Source organism: Notechis scutatus, chromosome Z, assembly GCF_049901735.1.
Source record: "Notechis scutatus isolate UNSWTSFEM ecotype Mainland chromosome Z, rNotScu1.2, whole genome shotgun sequence".
Lineage (NCBI taxonomy): Eukaryota > Metazoa > Chordata > Lepidosauria > Squamata > Elapidae > Notechis > Notechis scutatus.
In genome coordinates this window covers 49,349,680-49,369,936 of record NC_142025.1, presented here as the reverse complement: position 1 = coordinate 49,369,936, position 20,257 = coordinate 49,349,680, and the positions used below count along the sequence as shown (strand labels likewise).

Here is a 20,257-nt window from a genome sequence, read left to right as displayed (position 1 = left end):
AAATAGACAAAATGGCTGAGTATGGAATGGCTTTTCTTATTGCTGAATGCTACATGGTGCTATAATTATAATATACTACAGTAATTGTTTATTATGTTTATGGTTTGATGTATTTAGTATTTTTTTTGATTGTTGTATTATTTTGTTTTTATTTATCTATGTATGAATAAAACAGTATGTATGACATATATTAGAGAATTATGGAATTTGGAGTTCTGGAGGACTCTAGGTTGATTTTTATAATAATCAACATAAGGAATGCTTGTTATTTGCATTCCTGGCATTAGCACTTAGTTTTAAGAATGTTAACACCTGGCTATAAGAATATTAAATTCTGCAGACCATAAAGACATCTTTAACTTTTAAAATATCTCTCAATATTCTCATGCAAATTTTTGAATTCCCCCCAAACCCCACAACCTTCAATGCTAACATGCAAATATTAAAAAAGACTTACCTATTTTATCTGAAAAACCTGGACTTTGAAAACCTGCACAAGCTACTACAGTAAAACTGTAAAGGAAAGAGAAAAATACTCTTACTGAAGTTCTTGTAGACATTTCAAAAAACCATATTAACATCTGTTTTCTTTTGTCTTCTCCTTTACAAAACCTGCCATATAAAACATCTTGCTGAAATAGATTTTGATTATGCATTCATCTTCCATCTCTACTGCTTTACTAAAAGAAACCTAATTCTGAAATTTTTCTAAATTATCTTCCTAGACAACTTTACTAAATAATTATGCTTTTAAAACCAGGGATCTCAAGCTCTTAAATACCAAGATCTATGCTCAGTCATCTAACAAAATCAAAATAATCAAAAATGCAGAAATCAAGGTCAAACACAACCCTGATGTGGCCCTCACTGAAATCAAGTTTGACACTCCTGTTATAGACCCATCACCTCCACCACAGATTTATGCATACATGCATTTTGTATTATAGAACTACAATTTGCTACTAATCAATGTTTCTGGTAATTTTATTTATGTATCACATTTAGAAACTGTCCTTCTCCCTCATAGAGAAACTGTTAACAGCATGTGTTCTTACTGTTAAGTTCGGAAGGACGGCGTTCAGAGACGAGAGACTCGGTTCGGTAACAACAGCTCTTTATTAGTAGGCTAAATCAGACTCAGCAAGATAGCAGCTGCAGTGGCTCTTTTATAGAGCTTGCCGAGGCTAGGCGGCCAATGACACCGCTTTGAGTCTCCCGCGCTTGGTTTTAACCAATCGCGGCAGACTCTTAGCGAGCCAATCATAATCGTCCAGGCTGACCAATCAGGTAACAGTTAAAATGGACCAATGGGAATGCAGGGTTTCAAGCCTGCTAATATGGAACACCCCTCCCCTCTTGGTATCGTCCAAGGGGCGGGGTGACGTAGTCACGTAAATAGGCGGGTCTTCGCACCTGCCTACTTGACCTGCGCGCTTCATTCAGTCTCTGGTCGTCGGCCGGTTCGGCCGGGCTTCGCATCGCTCTCAAACTTCCTGATGGAACCGCCTGGAAGGGTGAGCCGGGCCTATAGCTGCGACTTCCGCCTGGTTCACCCGGGTTGGTTGAGTCGTTCGCTCTGCTGCTCCCGCCTGGGTTCTCTGGGCTGGTTGAGCTAGTCTGGCTGCTCCTTCCAGGTGAAACACCCATCTGCCACGGTTCTGTGTTTTCAGGTGAGTATGGTTGGTTACTTATTTGGCTTCCGCTTGGGGGTGTTCTGCTTGCGATGAGTTTTTTCTTTTTGGTGTTTGCGGTCCCCCGGTTCCTTTGTTAAAGTCTGTGCTGGGTAGCCTTGACCATAGCTGGTTGATGTGGCGCTTCCAGCTTCTCCCATCGGTTGTTTCTAGGCGGTACGACTGGGGGCCGGTGATTTGGGTTATCCGTGCAGGTACCCAAAGGGGGTCCCCAGTGAAGCTTTTGGCAAAGACGGTGTCGCCGATGTTGAAGGCGCGATGTCGGCTGGTGGAGCCTGGGGGCTTCTCTGGATTGTAGGTGGGGTGTAAGCGGTCTAGTGGTGAACGGAGTCTTCTGCCCATAAGTAGTTCCGCTGGGCATTTGTTAGTGGTAGTGTTAGGTGTGATATGTTGTATCAGCAGCATTTTATTGATTTTTTCCTGGATGTTGCCGTCTTCGATTTTTTGTATAGTTTTTTTGGTAAATTGAACCATTCGCTCCGCCCGCCCATTCGCCGCCGGGTGAGCGGGCGAAGTTAAAGCGTGTCTGATGCCACGGGCAGCTAGGTATTGTTCGAATGCCAGTGCCGTGAACTGTGGCCCATTGTCGGACACTATCACATCTGGCAAACCGTGGGTGGCAAAGAGTTTGTTAAGCTTCATTATGACGGCTTCGGTGGTTGTTTTTTTCATGGTGCAAACTTCCAACCAATTTGAATATGCATCGACGGTAATCAGAAATGTATGTCCCTGAGTGGGGCCGGCAAAATCAAGTGTTTCCCATTCTAGGGGTGGTGCAGCGGGGGTGGGTGGGGTGGATCACCTTTGTTGACAACTGTTGCATGCGGCAACCCAAGTTTCAATCTGTTTGTCCATGCCTGGCCACCAAGCGTAACTTCGTGCCAGGGCTTTCATTCGGACGATGCCAGGGTGCCCTTCATGCAGCATGTCTAGTACAGTTTTTTGTAAAGTTTCTGGTATCACCACCCGATCTCCCCAAAGTATGCACCCGTTTTGGGGAAAAAGTTCAGTTTGCCTGTTCCTGAAGGGTTTAAAACGTTCGTCCTTGTCATTTTCCGGCCACCCCCGTTCTACCCAGCTCAATACTCGTGCCAGTTGCCTGTCCTTTTTTGTTTCGCGGGCAATGTCTGGCGCAGTGGGCTGGGTAAGGTTTCGAGGTGAAGGACTTGTATGGTGGGTGCTGGGTCATCGTGCACATCTGGAAGGGGTGAACGGCTTAAGGCATCGGCGTGGGAAATGTTCTTACCGGGGCGGTGTGTGAGCCGGTAATTATAGGCGGCCAAAAACTCGGACCACCTAGTCATGCGAGGTGACAGAATATTTGGGGTGGCCTTGTTGCCCGCCAATATGCCTAGCAGGGGTTTGTGGTCAGTAATGATAGAAAAGGTCCTACCGTAGATATATTCGTGGAACCTTTTCACTCCGGAGACGATCGCTAGGGCTTCCTTGTCCAGCTGGCTGTAGTTTCTTTCCGGCTTGGACAGGGTTCTTGAAAAGAAGGCGACGGGTGCTTCTTTTCCATCCAGTAAGGTATGACTGAGGATTGCCCCCACTCCATAAGGTGATGCGTCGCATGTAATTGTTAATGGTAAGGTTTCACTATATTGGATGAGGACTGCGTTGGAGGTTAAGAGGTTTTTTATTTGTTGAAAGGCGTTTTCCTCTCATTTTCCCCAAATCCAGGAGGCGGTTTTGTCCAAGAGTCTATGCAATGGTTCCGCCACAGTCGCCTTTTGGGGTAGGAAAACATTATAAAAGTTAATGAGTCCTAAAAACACCTGAAGTTCCGCCATGTTTTTCGGTCTGGGGGCTTCCTTGATGGCTTTGAGTTTTTTGTCGGTAGGGTGAATTCCGTGTTTGTCTAGAAGGTACCCCAAGAATTCGACACTCTCAGTGCATAGTTGGCATTTTTCCTTTTTAACCTTCAAGCCAGAGTCTTTAAATTTCTGGAGTACTGCCCTCAGGCGTTTTTCTAGTTGATTTTTGTTAGCCGCTGCCACTAATACGTCATCAAAGTACGGCACTACTCCCTTAATTCCTTGCAATAGCCTTTCCATGAGGCTTTGAAAGACCCCGGGTGCTACGCTGACGCCAAATTGGAGGCGGTTGCATTTAAATGCCCCCTGGTGCGTTACAATCGTTCGAGCCTCGGCGGTTTCTGCATCGACCGGCAGCTGTTGATAGGCTTGTGCCAGGTCGAGCTTAGCAAATACCCGGCCTCCCCCCAGTGAGTGCAGGAGGTGCTGGACTACTGGCATGGGGTAGGCGCTTTGCTGCAGGGCATGGTTGAGGGTGGCCTTATATTCACCACAGATTCTTATGGAGCCATCTGGTTTAATGGGGGTGACTATAGGCGTTTCCCAATGGGCGTGGTCAATGGGCTCCAATACCCCTTGGGCGATGAGCTTATTTAGTTGCTCGTCTATTTTAGGCTTGAGGCGGATGGGGGCGACATCTGGGCTAAGATTGAATGAGATTGGGGACCCCTTGTACTTGCCTAAGGTGTTGTCGAAGTCCTCTTGGAAGTCCCGTGCAAGTGTCGCTTCCCAATCTTCCTCGTTCGTGTGGTGGATGCCAGCCATTTCTATTCCTAGCGGCTCGAACCATTGTAGCCCGAGCAAGCTGGGGCAGTCTTTGTCCACAATGGTGAGTGGCAATATGTGGATACCGCCTTTGAACGTGATTCTGAAGTGCCCGATGCCGTCTACGGGAATGCGATTTCCTTGGTAGTCTCCGAGGATCAGCTTTTGGGCGCTTAGTTCGTGTCGGCATATGCTGGGTATTAGGCACTTGATGGTGTGCCAGGAGACCATGGAAAGAAAGGAGCCGGAGTCTACTTCCATGGTGCAGAGTTGGTCTTCGATGTTTACGACTATGCGTACCTTTTGGGTGTCTATGGCTGAGGAATGGCCAATGACGACTGTTTGATGTGTCTCTTCTCTTCGTGCTGGTTCACTGAATCGTTTGGTGCAGCCGTCTCTGTTCCAACGGCTGTCAGTCTGGTGTTCCCGGTGCTTGGGGGGGGTGCCATCTCATCTTCTGGGGCTGCCTGCTCGGCGGCGCGGACTCTGGTTGCGTTTATTTCGGCATACTTTTGTGATATGCCCCCGCTTCTCACAATGCCGACAAATGGCATCAAGGAATCGGCATTCAGAACGGGGGTGGTCGCCTCCACAACCGGCAGACTGGAAACTTGACTTACGACCCCACCGGTCTCGCCGCTCGCGATCTGATTGGAGTCGGTGGATTTCTTCCTCCTCGTAGTCACTGTCAGAGGGAGATTCAATGTTGCCGTGGTGGGTGGTGGTATGTTTCTCTGATGTCAGAGTTGCCTCGTTGATGGGATGGCGGTCGGTTCTGTTTGATTGGCGCATTCTGGCCGCTGATTTGCGGGTGGCTTCGGCTGCAGTTGCTTCTGCTATGGCGTCAGCGAGGGAGATATTGCCTTTGGCCATCAGCTTACTTTGTAGTGCGGGGTCCCTTAAGCCGAGGATGAACTGGTCTCGCATGGCCTCATCTAGGTCCGTGAATGCGCACAGACCTCCCAGGTCCCTCAAGTCAGCCACGAAATCGCTGATGCTCTCGCCCTCGCGTTGGTCTCATCGGTAAAAATCGTGCCGCCAAATGAGGGTAGGCACGGCTGGAGCGTAGTGGCTACAGAGGATGGGTGCGAGGTCATCCCAGTCCATTGCTTTAACATCCACCGGTTTTGCCAAAGCCTTGGCCATTTTAAATATGGCGGGTCCGCAATGTGTTAGGAACACGGCCCGCTTCCGATTGTCGTTCGCGTCTTTCAGGTTGCTGCATTCTAAAAACATCTGAAACCAGTCGATATAGGACTCCCAGTCTTCGGTGGCTGGGTTAAAGGGTGCGGGTGGCATGGTATTGCTGGCCATCTTGCTGGTCGTTTTCGCGCCGTTTGCTACGTGCTAGATGTCTCGTTGTTTCACAATCCCATCCTCGTCGCCAGTGTTAAGTTCGGAAGGACAGCGTTCAGAGACGAGAGACTCGGTTCGGTAACAACAGCTCTTTATTAGTAGGCTAAATCAGACTCAGCAAGATAGCAGCTGCAGTGGCTCTTTTATAGAGCTTGCCGAGGCTAGGCGGCCAATGGCGCGCTTTGAGTCTCCCGCACTTGGTTTTAACCAATCGCGGCAGACTCTTAGCGAGCCAATCATAATCGTCCAGGCTGACCAATCAGGTAACAGTTAAAGCAGACCAATGGGAATGCAGGGTTTCAAGCCTGCTAATATGGAACACTTACTGGGGATTATGCAGGTTTAATTCACACCATCTAATTAAAGAGTCATACATAGCTAAACACAAAACAAGTTTAAGTTAAAATCAGTTTCTGAGGGTAGTAAATAAGGCTTATTATCATTGATTCGTAGTTTTTAGGAAGTGTTATTTTATATTTTTCCAAGAATTATCAAATTCTTCTGGTTCTTCTGAGAAATGAATGTTTCTTAAAATGATGAGCCAAAAAAGGAGTGAAAACAAGAATCTTGTGTGTGTCATGCCAAATGCATGTAACAATTATATGTAGATTAGTCTGATTTACCTTGAAGGGCTGAGAGATTCAAAGAGCTGATTATCACTTTTGAAGCCCTTAATGGCACAGAGATTTTCTTTCCCTGAGAGTATCTGTTCCACTGGATCTGATAGGGTATAAGTGTTCCCGGTCCCTAGGTTAAATATGTACCATTTAGTGGGACCGAGAAAGTTGGCAACCGTTCTGCTTTTGAAACACCATTCCCCTTGAGATCCATCAGGCCCTGTCCTCCTATGTTTCTGAAAAGCTTTAAGGATTTGGTTTTTCTTACAAGTATTGGGACACTGTGAGGTTGGGGCCCAGTAATGTTCCTTGTGCATATATGGGGATATATGTGGAAATACTGTTGTTTGTGATTTGCATAAGATAGAGGCTACATAAAACAACAAATAATCTAAGTTTGGATCAAATAAACAATAAGTAAATAAATCCAATGACTTACAATAAATACACCAAATAAGTCTGTTACAGGACTGGTATAGGACTATATAAGTCCTATAGTAGTTTAATTCTAACTTAATAATTTCGGACAACTGTTTAGCGTCTCTATAGACATCAGCATAAAACAGTAGTGATAATGATCTTAAATCTCATTACTTTCAGTAAGACAATAGCATGGCAATATAAACTTTTTGATACCTACAATAGATTGTTCTATTTGTTTTACTTTTTCTCAAGCACATGTAATTAAGATACATTTTATCTAATGATTTTTGAATAAAGCATGTACACTGTAGCATCAAAATTCTCCTTCTATTGATAGATGCATATTTCATTGATTTATAGCTATTCCTGCAGGAATGTTAGATGAGGAGCTGAGTTGGGGCAGAGAAAGTAACATCTTATTTAAATGCTAGCCAGACTAAGATTATAGAGAGGGGATACAGTGGCGCAGAAGTTTAGTAACACTGGAATAGCCAGCCAGAAATGATCTCCACTCCAACGGTTTGAGCCAGGCTCTTTGAGATGGATTAAGCTCCCATCACTTGATTCTTGCTCGCCCACTAGTTTGAAAGCATGCAATATTGCAAGTAGATAAATGGGCGCCACTTTGATGGGAAAAACCTAGCTGTCTTCATGTGTTGGAGGGTGATAATCAATGCTGGATGCAAGGCATTGTGACACAAGTCAAGGCATGACTGGCCTGGAAGAGCCAGAAACCCAAGCACTACTAGTTAATTGGTGTAAAGCTAGTTCACCCCCCACAGTGCATCAAGGATGGATGCGCAAACACCAGACAGAATGAACTAGCAATCTAGGTGATCTAGGATAGGTAGATTTTCCAGACATTGTATATCATGTGCTAAATAAATAAATAAATTATATAGATACTAAGGCATCAATAACTTAATATGAATTCAACTTTCTCTTTACTATTTCATCCAAACTTTAAATTGTTTTTATGATTTCTCTGTAGATAAGAAAACAAAATTCATACATTTAATAACAATTCCCTATCTGATTCAAAACAATATTTTCTCTATACTAGATACTATTTTTACATTATAATTCAAATAGTTAGATTTCTTGGTCTTTTTAATGGTTCATATGATATTTCATTCATTTTATCTTGAAATGCCAATCAAAAGGCATTTTGCACAAGTTGCACAGCTGGGTAAGAGATACAGAAACCTATCCCACGGTGTAAAGGAAATATTTGTCTCTTGGAGTTTCCCTAATAATTGTTTGCATATGTAGAACATGAAGTTTTAATAACTACAGAGAAAAATTACAGAATGAAAAACTAGCAGCTGTTCTTCAATCATTTGGGAAGACTATATTAATTTTTTAATAGTAAGAGTTAAATCTCCAGAGCACTGTATTTTATAATGTAATAGTGCACTACAACCATCTATCAACCATTGTATTCATGTAACACATCCACTGATACATCTATCAGAAAAATAACATTTAAACAATCTTTTTCTCATAAAATCCAATTCAAAAATGCTAGGAGAAATCACAATGTAATTGAGTCCTTCCCACTTATGTAGGAAAAAAAAGAATTCTTAGATGGTTAAATGAATTGAGCAATAATTAGCTGTAATCTTTCACAGATTAAATTTGTTGTAAATTAAAAAAAGAAATATAAAAATATATTTAAAACCATTGTGTGGAAATATTTCAGTTTTCTAAAACATACATTTATAATCATGTTCAGAAATGTTATTTTAAAAAAAGTCAATCTATCAATCTGCAATGTACATTCCATCAATTTTGACTCTCCTATTTTTATTTTAGCTTGCTATGTATAAATTAAGCATTGGTATATCTTTATCATCTCCAATTCCTTGGTCTCAAAATGTGTTGGATTTCAGTTCTCATAAGGCTACCTTGGTTATGCAGCATAATCTAGAGGACACTGAGTTGGGGAAGCTTGGTACAGAGTTATTATGTATATATTTCTTGCTTCAAGCTTGAATTTCAGAAAATTGCAATGGTTAGGGAGCACGTACCTATACCACTATACTTATACACTCTACTTTCTTTAGAAGTGGTAAGTTCCAGATGGCTAAATAAAGAAGCAAATAAGCAGAAATATTGTTCTGCCTATTTGCTATATTTCTCAGCCTGCCTCGAAGAAGTATTTTGCAAACTACATGAGGCAAAAGATGGAATAAAAATAAATGGTGTCTATTTAAATCACTTAAGATTTGTAGATGATGTTGTTATCTTCTCACAAGATCCAGAAGAGCTACAAAGAAACATACAAAAGCTGCATGAAGCAGAAGGACCATTTTATTTAAAAATAAACCTGAAAAACAGCCAGGTTATATTTAATAAATTTACTAAAGAAAAAAAATTATATATGAAGAAGAACTAGACACAGTAGACCATTACATATACCTTGGCCAATGGATCTCAATGGAAGGTGATCCAAAGGAAATTGAATGGCATGTTAAATGTGGTTGGCAGGCATTTGGCAAGCTAAGCCTAATTTTCAAGAACAATCTTCCCCCATGCCTGAAGATAAAAGTTTTCAATCAGTGCATGCTACTTGCTCTAACATATGCCAGTGAAACATGGACACAGACCTCTATACAATCTATACAAAAGCTACAAGTGGTGCAAACAGCCATGGAAAGATACATGCTCAGCATTACAAGACAAGATAGAAAGACCTGAACACGGATTAGAGAACGAATGAAAGTATACGAGATCATCAAGAGAGTAAAAGAATTGAAATGGAAATGGGCTGGTCAGAGAGCAGGAAGAACTGATGGCAGATGGATCAAGGCAGTCATACAATGGATCATATTCGATAAAAAGCATCCATGGAAGAGATTTAAAACAAGATGGATTGACAGCATCAGCAAGTATTGTGGGCCCAATTGGCAAAAGAAAGCTCAGGACCACAGAGGTTGGAAACATGGGAAAGAGGCCTTCATTCTGCAATGGATAGACAATGGCGAAAATGATAATGATGATGAATTAAACTATACAGTCCTTCATATTTTCAGAGAAGGTACCGGTATATCTTTCCATAGTTTGTTGATTGGTTATAAATTCAACCACTGATTATTATCTCTTATGTATGGAGTATTGACCTATACTCAACACAACGAAGAATTCAAATCATTAGACTTGCATTTAAGCTTCCATGTACAATATGGTCATTTTTTACTGAACATTATGAGGCATCAATGTTGCATTTTTCCAGGAAAATATTTAAAAAACAGCTTCTGATAATGATATCATAGGATTTGCACAGCTGACACCAGCTGGAACATAGAAAAACTCAAATGCAAGATGGGAACATTTGGAAAGACCTGGCCCCTCAGATTTGCCAAGAGTTAGACACAATTCAATGGATATCATCATCATCATCATCATCATCATCATCATCATCATCATCATCATCATCGTCAGGCTTTGCATAAGATTCATTCTGTTCAAGCAATGCACAAACTAGGAATGTAAACTGGCCAATGCTATAATGTGGAGATTGTGAAGTTTTGAATTAGCTTAGTCATAATGTAAGAACTCAATGAGAAAAATCATTTTGCAAGCAAACCAGGAAACAAGCAAGCAAACTTGTCTGTAAAAAGTTCTTTAGTTTTTCAAACTTACCAGGCCACTAAGGTCATAGAACCAGGAAGATGACAGGTTTTATTTTCTGGATTTATAATCACTGGGGAGAGGAGAAGCTGAGCATTTATTGTCACAACTGGTCTTGCTCTGAAAAGCAAGCAAATATAAATAAAAACATATTTTAAAAAACACAAAAGAGAAGACAAAAGGAGACTTTTTCAATTTCTATGGATGTTCATGACATTTAGAAATACAGAAAATATGAAATGCACTTTATGTACACAATAAACATTCAAAACATCAGCAGGGACATGTATACAAAATACCCACATCAAGATGAGACAGATCTGTCTAGAGGGATGATGCACAAAACATTCAATGTTAATGATTCACTCATGTCTGCACATATGATAGCATCTCTTTCTGATTTTTATTGATAGCAGTTAGCCAAATTCTCAACAGAAAAAGATGCACAAGTAGGAGAAGGTGGTTTTTCTTGTTACTAACATTTGAAACAGCAGGGATTTATTTTAACAAATAAACAAATAAAATGTATGCATCACATCCCAACAAAGTTCAAAGCCAAATTGTAAGGCAGTTCCCAACTGTGTGCCACAACGCCTCAGGGTGCCACAGCAAACTCAGAGGAACTCCACAGGATAACACAGTGATATCCAACATATGTCAGACGCCCAGGGGTGGGATTAAAAATCACAGCAACCAGTTCATTGCCCGGTTGCTGGGTGGGTGTGACCATGGTGGGCATTGCCTACTAGAACTTCCTGTTTCTGGCTTCCAGTGGGCCTCCAGAGCCCGGGGGAGGCCATTTTCGCCCTTCCAAGGGTACAGAGGCCTCTCCCAGGCCTCTGAGAGGGCGAAAACAGTCTCCTGGGCTCTGGAGGCCCACCGGAAGCAGGGCCATTTGTGACTTCCGGTTTTTCTGGGAAGGCAGAATTTTGCCCTCCCAAGAATCCAGAGGCCTCCCCTGGGCCTCTGAGAAGGCAAAAAGAGCCTCCCCCGGGGCTCTGGAGGCCCGTCAGAAGCCAGAAACAGGCCCATTTCTGGACTTCTGAAAGGCACGTTTTCCTCCTCCCAGAACCTCTGTGTGGACCCTGCACTTTTACCTCCATTGAAAAGGACTGCATGGAGACTCCTGGAAGGGGAGGGGAGGGGTGAGCAGGGCCAGCCAGTTGGTTGAAATACCAGTTCAGAGAACCAGATGTAACTTTAACATCCGGTTTGGCCAAACTGGACACACCACACAAAGTTTGAACCTAGAAGCACTATGAAAAATTACTGGGATACTAAGGGAATTGTTAACCAATAAAATTTGGGAATCTTTGCCACAGGGTGTTACTTTATATGATTCTAACATGATAAAATATAAAACAAAATTGGTGCAATCTTATGCATATTTACTTACATATAAACCTGTTGAGTGATATGCTGTAGATTACAAACTTTAATTCAATTAATGGAGAATTTTATCAAAAAGTATTTATAGAGTGGATCATTTGAGATTAAGTAAATCATGAAGTCATCTGAAACCACTCTTTGATGTCACAACAAATGATATTTGAGTGATAAAAAAAACTAAAATGTTGTGTTATAAAATAACTATTTTTAAACCAGGTGTTTGCAACAATGTCTGATGTTTTTATAGACAGGTTTTCAAATAACAATTATATAACTCAGTAGCAATCCAGGTATAGGCATCAAGTGTGAAATCCAAAGTTTCTGCGTGTTTATTCTGACTTGATGAGCTAGACAATATGACCCCGTTAAATTTTTTCAGAAATCTCATGTTTTGTTTTATTTTTTTGCTTCCCTTTTTTTTGCTCATTTATCAGCTAAAGAAAGCAAACTAACCCTAACCCTCAACAATGTAATGTTTTATTTATTTATTATTTATTTATTTGATTTGTCACTCATTTACAAGATAATAGGTATAAATATAAACATAATTATGAATACATGAAATGGATACATATAAGAAGAATAAAAAGAAACAATAGGACAGGGACAGTAGGCACTTGGTGCGCTTATGCACAGATCTCTTAGGAAAGGGGTGAGATCAATAGTAGACAGTCTAAGGTTAAAGTTTTTGGGGTTTGGGGAAGAAACCACAGAGTCAGGTAGAGTATTCCAGACATTGACCACTCTGTTGCTGAAGTCGTATTTCCTGCATTCAAGTTTGGAGCGGTTTACATTGAGTTTGTATCTGTTGTGTGCTCTTGTATTGTTGCAGTTAAAGCTGAAGTAGTAGAAAATGTTCTTCTCAAACTTACATAGAATTTTTGCTCTTTTTACTACATTTCATCTTTGTGATTAATATACAAGGAAAAAAGAAACAGTTTTTCAGACTGTTTTATGGTATAAAATAGATGACAGATCTTAAGCCAAGTAGACAAAAAGCCAAAAAAGAAGAAAGGTCAGTCACAGAAAGAGCAATTGGAACAGACATGGCTATAATAAGTGAATTAATTGTCTCTTTTTTGTTAACCTTTTAGAATAAAACTTTAAAGAAGAAAGTGATAAACCAGCATAGGGTTCATTTGTTTCCTTTCCAAATCCATGATCCTTAATAATAGCATAGAAAGCAAATTTTTAAAAAAGCTAAATACAGTAGAAAAGTATAGCAGTAGTTAAATTTTTCCATGCACATAATGTAATGTGTAAAATCAACTTAAATGCTAACCATCAACTCACCAACCATAACTCATCAACTTTTCAAATATACTGCAGCTTCAGATTGTAAAGGTCCCTGTTATATAACTTATCTACAATCATTATTTGATGATTACACAGTCTTACAAATCCAATAAATGTAGTTTTATTCAAATTATTTCAAGTAACTGATTTGTTTCTACAAAATAGAAACCTTTTCCAGAAATATTTTGATTCTGTTATGAGTTCAGATATAGTTTGAAAGAATGGGCTTATGAAAGAAAACATTTTACATATGTATGTTTTTTATTAAAAGATTAAGGATGGAGATAGTAGGAACATCTAGCATTGCATACCTGTAAACAACTACCTTTCCAAGACCAAATGCACCAACAATTAGATCTGTGGGAAAAATACATATACACTTTCTTAGAACAGAAGGGAAATAGAATAATCATTACAATTGACATTACTGATATGAAAATCAATAAAATGACTAAATGTGCAGCAATTTTATGGAAATATGAAAATTCATAGAAACATTCATTTGTCTAAATTTATTTTAAATTGGATTTCTGGCACATTCTTTTCACTCTCATTCCCATATGAGCACTCACATTCTTTCAATCAAAAAACAAAACAATGATCCAGCTTCTACTCAAGTATCAGAATATTTTTTACTCTTCTTCATTATTTGTACCATTTTTTATCCATACTGTTTTCTACACCCAAAACAATAATTTCAGCCAAACAAAGAAATCAAGCCACAAAATCTCTCTGTGGTACACTGTCTAGACGATTAGGATGGCTAAATAGATGACCCAAATGGAGATCTGGATTCTGGAAAAGAATTAGGACCAAAATTTGTAAACCTAATAATGGATGGAAGACAATAAAAATATAAACAGTGCGGTAGACCTTGGGCTGAAATAATTCAATTGGTTTTAATATAATTGTTTTTATATGATTTCATCTCTTACTTTTATATGATTTATATGATTTTATATGATTTCATCTCTTATTGTATCTTACAAGATACAATACTTAATACAACCATACTTTTTAAAAATAATTATTAAGAATACTCAAAACATGTCTCTTCGTGCCTTTCATAAATGTGGACATTCCACAGAAAATTGACTGATTTCCTCTTTAGCTTGGTCTGGCTAAGGACTACTTTAAACATCTTGAATGCCAAAATCATTAATGTGTTTTATAAACATTTTGAATTCTGCAAAAGAAAATAATCACAATCAAGTGTTCAAGCTGTCTACATTATCAGAATGTTTTGCAGCACTGTTATCCTAAAAATAGATATTTTAGTGAATACTGCTGTATTTCTTCCTAGAAAATACCAGAGGCGCAATTTGCTAGCTGAAAACAAAATGTTTAACATATGCAGAATATTTTTCATCAAAATAAGATATTATTTTTCTTTTCTGGAAAAAACTGAAGAAAAACTGACATATTTTTTAAAAAATTGATACTAATTCATTTTTTAAAAATTCAGCTTCATGGCTTTGATTAAATGAGAAAAATCTATAAAAGTCATTTAGAATATAGCTGTAATTCCACAGAGTTTTGCATTTGGATTCTAAGTGTGTATTTCTACTTAGAATTGCCTTCTATGGTTATGACTCAATTTTTAGAAAGTAATTAAATAACCATAATACACTTGTAAAACAAAGAAGACTGCCAAGAAGTCTAATACTGTGTACAGATAAGGAAGACTATTGTTAATTTTTGGAGTCAAAATTAGCAATAATTCTAAGGGGACATATTGTTCTCTAGTACTAGCCACAATTATTGGGAAAGGTGAAATTTTATAAAAAGCATCTATTTGCTAATATGGGCTTTTGTTGTTATGTACAATTTGATATAAACACCATTGCATTATTTTAAGATGTAACAGAAGAAAAGAATTATTACTTTAACTGTATTCAATAATAAAACACATTGTACACTAGACTCTAAAAAGATGCTAGATTGTCATCTTTATTTTGGATTTGGGCTATTGCAGTTTTGACATATTCACTATGCTCTTCCAAAATCTAGATCTATATAACACTTTCTATAACATACATTTAAAGGAACAAGGCAACTGGAACCAGGTTGCGATGAGCCAGCTGCCAGCATCTGACTTTCATGGCTTGTTTGCAACAGATTGCAAGAACAGATACTGTATGAAGCAGTTCTAATTCCTTCTTTGATTTCCTTTTTCATGGTAAGTACCCTTGTTTCAATGATGCTCCCAAATGCATTCCATAACTGAAACAGTGATCCTAAATGAAAATTTGATAATTGTAGAACTCCTGGCATTTAGCTTACAAACTATCTTACTAATTTTACTAACTTATTATTTCAAAACCTCTACTACTATGGTAAAACGATGGAAGGTTTTCTGCTATATATCTTGATGCACATACAGATGAACTACAAAGAATACTATTCTTGAAGATGGATTATTATGTTATTAAGTACCTAGTTCCTTTTAGCCACATTTTGTAATGTTAGTCCATCTAGGTAGCAGCAGCTAATTGATCTTGGTTGAATTTGAAAAGCCCAGCAGGCTTAGACTTATTAAAACTTGCAGTAATCAACAAATCCTGGACCTGCTGGCTAGATTTTTAAAAAAATTCCAAAAGAAGTTAGTGGAAAATCCTTTCCATATTGTTGTCAAATATGAGGAGACAAGGCTAACTAAAGAAGTCTTCAGATTTATTGTTGTTTATTAATATGTATGTATGTAGGTAGGTAGGTAGGTATGCATGTATGCAGATAGATCAATAGATAGAAAGAATTAAAATTTGGCATGCAATGCCCTATAGCAGCATCCCGAGGGGAGGAGTTGCAACATAGTACATAATAGAGTATATACTATGTATATGTATATACATAATATGTATATAGGTCTAGGTGTGTTCGGGTCTTTTCCCGTGTAAGATTAAGAGTATCTTGGTGACGTTTCGGTGAGGTCCCACTCGCTATCCTCAAACTGGTGCTTTCAGCTTCGTGCCAGTGCAAGAAAGCACCAGCCTGAGGATGGTGAGTGGGACCTCGCCAAAACATCGCCAAGATACTCTTAATCTTACATGGGAAAAGACCCGAACACACCTAGACCTACATACCTGTAAAATCTATGAAAACATAATATGTATATTATATACACAGTATATAATAGAGCCATGGTGGCACAATGGTTAGAATGCAGTAAGGAGGCTAACTCACTACTCACTCCAGGAGTTCAATCCTGACTGTTTCAAGGTTCACTGAGCCTTCCATCTTTCTGAGGTTGGTAAAATGAGGACCCATATTGTTGGGGGGCAGCATATTCTGTAAACCACTTTGAGAAGGCTGTAAAGCACTATGAAGCAATATATAACTGCTATCGCTATTGATATTAGTGTCACTGTTCCAATTCTCCAAAACCAAGAAACAGAAATAAAAGTTTTGATTAACTGCTTTTAATTCTGGCAGGCCTGGAAACATAGGCACATAGCCAAAAAAAATGCAGCAAAAACAGTTGCTGCTTTCCTGCCTATTTAACCCTGGCCCCTGCGTGCGCCTGCCCCACCCACATCGCTGTTGTACTTCTAGAGAGGCCTGAGAGGCCTGAAATCTTTCTGTTGGGCCTAGTTCTTTCTTCTGCTGCCGGCCTGCTCTCCAGCTGACTACTGGCCGAATGCTTCTTTGTTATCCACCTCCCATGCCTTGAGTCTACTGTTTTTTATTATCCCTGTAAACCTTCCCCCTTCTAATGGCAACCCCAAGATGGTCTGCTGGTGCTTGCCCTTTCGAGGGTTGACAATTAGGTCTTCATCCTTAACTACTTCATTAATTCTCAAACTTTCACTGTAAAACAACAAATTGCCAGTCTGAATGTTCTCATTTTTTCTTGGGTCTACAGCTTGTCCAAAGATTTTCTATACTGTTTTGTTTTTTTCCTAGTCAGCCATATCACCTAACATTAATGCTGAATCTTTGAATTAGTTAATCAGCCACATGTGGACCTATCTTACCAAGTAACAGACAAATAACACTTTAACAAGTAATAAGAATGTCATACGAAACCTTGCTGAAGCTTCACTAAAATCAGCTATATGCACAGCATTACCTTTCTCCACTAAAGTAGCTAATTTGTCAAGGGAAAACTCTCTCTCTCCCCCCCCCTTCTCTCTCTCTCCCTCCCTATTTCTCTCTGTGTCTATGTGTGTGTCTATGTATATGCATACTTAAATACGTGTGTGTGTGTATTAATTGTATGTATGTATGTATGTATGTATGTATGTATGTATGTATGTATGTATGTATGTATGTATGTATGGTATTCAGCTTTGTTCGGGTATTTTCCCATGTCATTATAGTTGTGCTTTTAAAGTTGTAGCAACGTTTCAGCAGAATCTCATATGCCATCATCAGGCTTCTGTATTGTGTTCGTCTGTGAGTCAGACTTTTACAGTTGTTTCAGTTTTAAATTTGGGGCTAGCCTACTGCTGTGCCAGAATGGTTTTTTCTTCATCCTGATTGGTTGGGAGTCTTGGTCTGTGTTTATTGGTCTTGGAGTTTGCTGTGTTCTGCTTGATTGGTGTTTCTAATATCTTGTCTGTTTTGTGGCTTTTTTGTGTCTTGAAGAATTTGAATCCAGAGCCCTGGCTAATGCCACCCACAAACTCAAACTATGGTTAAGATACATCGATGACACATTTGTGATTTGGCCCCATGGAAAAGAAAACCTAAACAATTTCCTAACACACCTAAACAGCACACACCCCAAAATCAGGTTCACCATGGAAACAGAAACAAACAAACAACTACCATTCCTAGATGTACTAATCTACAAAAAAACAGATGGCACACTAGGACACACCATGTACCAGAAGAAAACACACACCAACCGCTACCTCAACGCCCAATCCCACCACCACCCAGCACAGATAAACTCCGTGGCCAAAACACTAATTGCTAGAACCAAACGCCTGGCAGACAAGACACACATAAAGACTGACTAAAGTACTGACAGCCAACGGCTTCCACAAAAGCAAAATCACCGGCTTGATCCACAAAAACACACTGAGACATAATGGAGACCCAGAAGATGAACAGACCTATGGAACAGCTGTCCTGCCCTACATAAGAGGTACTACAGACAAAATCAGTAAGATACTACACAGGCATCACATCAAGACTGCCTTCAAAACAGACAGAAAAATAGCAGCCATCCTTAGAAACCCCAAAGATAAAATTGACCTGGAAAACCAAGGCATATATAAGTCCCCTGTGCATCATGCCCAGCCACATACATTGGACAGACCAATAGAAGAATAAGTACCCGCCTGGATGAACACAAAAATGCAGTAAAAAAGCTGGAACACACTTCCTCACTAGTCCAACACATGAAAGCCACAGGTCATAGCATCAACTTCAATGGCACCAAAACCCTAGCCACTATAGAAAACCCCAGCCACAGAATTATCAGAGAAGCCATAGAGATTGAAAAAAGACCTGAAAGCATGAATAGATGATTCCACCAGACTGTCGATTATTTGGAAGCCTGCACTCACAAACAAAAAAATCTCCACACCACTAGCCAGGCAAACACCTGGGCACAAACAGATCCCCCCTGATACCTCCAGCTCAAATACACCCCAACCAGGCACCCAGATGAAACCTAGCTTCCTAGAAATGATAGCTGTCCATTTACTCGGAGCCAAGCCGCACTAAAAGCCTCCAATACAGGAACACAATGTTGCCAGCCAATCAAGACACAATAAAAGCCACAAAACAGACAGAAGATATTAGAAACACCAATCAAGCAGAACACAGCAAACTCCAAGACCAATAAACACAGACCAAGACTCCCAACCAATCAGGATGAAGAAAAAACCATTCTGGCACAGCAGTAGGCTAGCCCCAAATTTAAAACTGAAACAACTGTAAAAGTCTGACTCACAGACGAACACAATACAGAAGCCTGATGATGGCATATGAGATTCTGCCGAAACGTTCATTTTACATATATAAGTGCTTTGTGAACAGTATATTTTTCTGGCTCAATTTGCTTATAGAATAATACTTTTCCATCTCCTAATTTCTACCTCTATTATCCAAACATTTATAAAACAAGTCCCATGTGAAGAAGACTATATTTATGATATTATGTTCTAATATATCCTTTCAAGTGAACAAAACAGCCTGATATTGTAGAAATGTGTGCGGGGGTACAAATACACTGAGTCATTAAAAAGTATATTCTAGTATTAGCTGATTCACTAAAAATTCTAAAGTTTTTTTCCATATGTACATATGGATATTATATTTTCTTTGCAAGCTTTTCAAAAATACAGGAGGTGGATCAACTCATCGTGTAATAATTGATAAAGCCATATTACTTTAACCAAAAAGCTGCCAGGCACAAAGATAACACAGTGAAATCCAATTGAGTCCAACCCTTTATTTGCTTAAACCTAATGGACAAAATATTACCAAACTGAAGCTGTAAACCTCTACCCCAGGGGTGTCAAACTGGCGGCCTGCAGGCTGGATGCATCACACAGAGGCCAAGCCCATCCTGGCTTTGCAAAGGCAAAAAACATCATGATATATCATGTGATGCGGCCGAGGTGACATCCATGCTCTACCCAGTATATCTTGAGAAAATCTGGACTGTGGCTTCCCTGAACTTCTTTCCTCCTCTACTATCTCTTAATTTGGACTGCTCTTTGGAATATACTGTCTCCTCCCTGGAAAAGTTCTGTGCTGCCAATGTTCTTTTCCACTGCTTCTTAAGGTGTACATTCCATCACAGGAGTGATGTTATTCTAAGCACATATATGTATGATTGATTGCTTATTGTACCCTATAACTATTATTAAGTGTTGTACCTGATGATTCTTGACTCTTGACAAATGTATCTTTTCTTTTATGTATACTGAGAGCATTTACACCAGGACAAATTCCTTGTGTGTCTAATCACACTTGGCCAATATATAAGAATTCTAATTCTAATTCTATATCCACTTCTATGTTTACAATTTGTCAAACCAAAGAATATGATTGACCTATCAGGTAAAATATTTCTGAATCCCAAGTTCCATTGATTTTTCTACAGTCCTCTATATGGAGAGAGGAAATATTCCAAGGGAATGTCCTGATATGACTTTTATCAGCCCGTCACTCTAGAACATAGAATGATAAAATTAGAAGGGACCTTGGAGGTCTTCTAGCCCTGCTTCAGCAGGAGACCTATACCATTTCAGATAAATGGTTGTCCAGTTGCTTTTTGAAAGCCTCTGATAATTTGTATGATTTTGTAGAC

At 39.5% G+C, this 20,257-nt stretch overlaps 1 protein-coding gene across 2 annotated transcripts in view; it reads right to left on the bottom strand.

Annotated features, from left to right (window-relative positions):
• Positions 1 to 20,257, bottom strand: part of ITGA8 (integrin subunit alpha 8) — a 169,893-nt gene that overhangs the window by 87,155 nt on the left and 62,481 nt on the right. For both annotated transcript variants that reach the window (XM_026681384.2, XM_087946773.1), the window contains 3 exons: positions 13,299 to 13,344; positions 10,315 to 10,422; positions 458 to 513 (listed from right to left, as the gene is read on the bottom strand). In XM_026681384.2, coding sequence (XP_026537169.1) covers positions 458 to 513; positions 10,315 to 10,422; positions 13,299 to 13,344 — 210 coding nt within the window. The remainder of the gene's footprint in view (positions 1 to 457; positions 514 to 10,314; positions 10,423 to 13,298; positions 13,345 to 20,257) is intronic.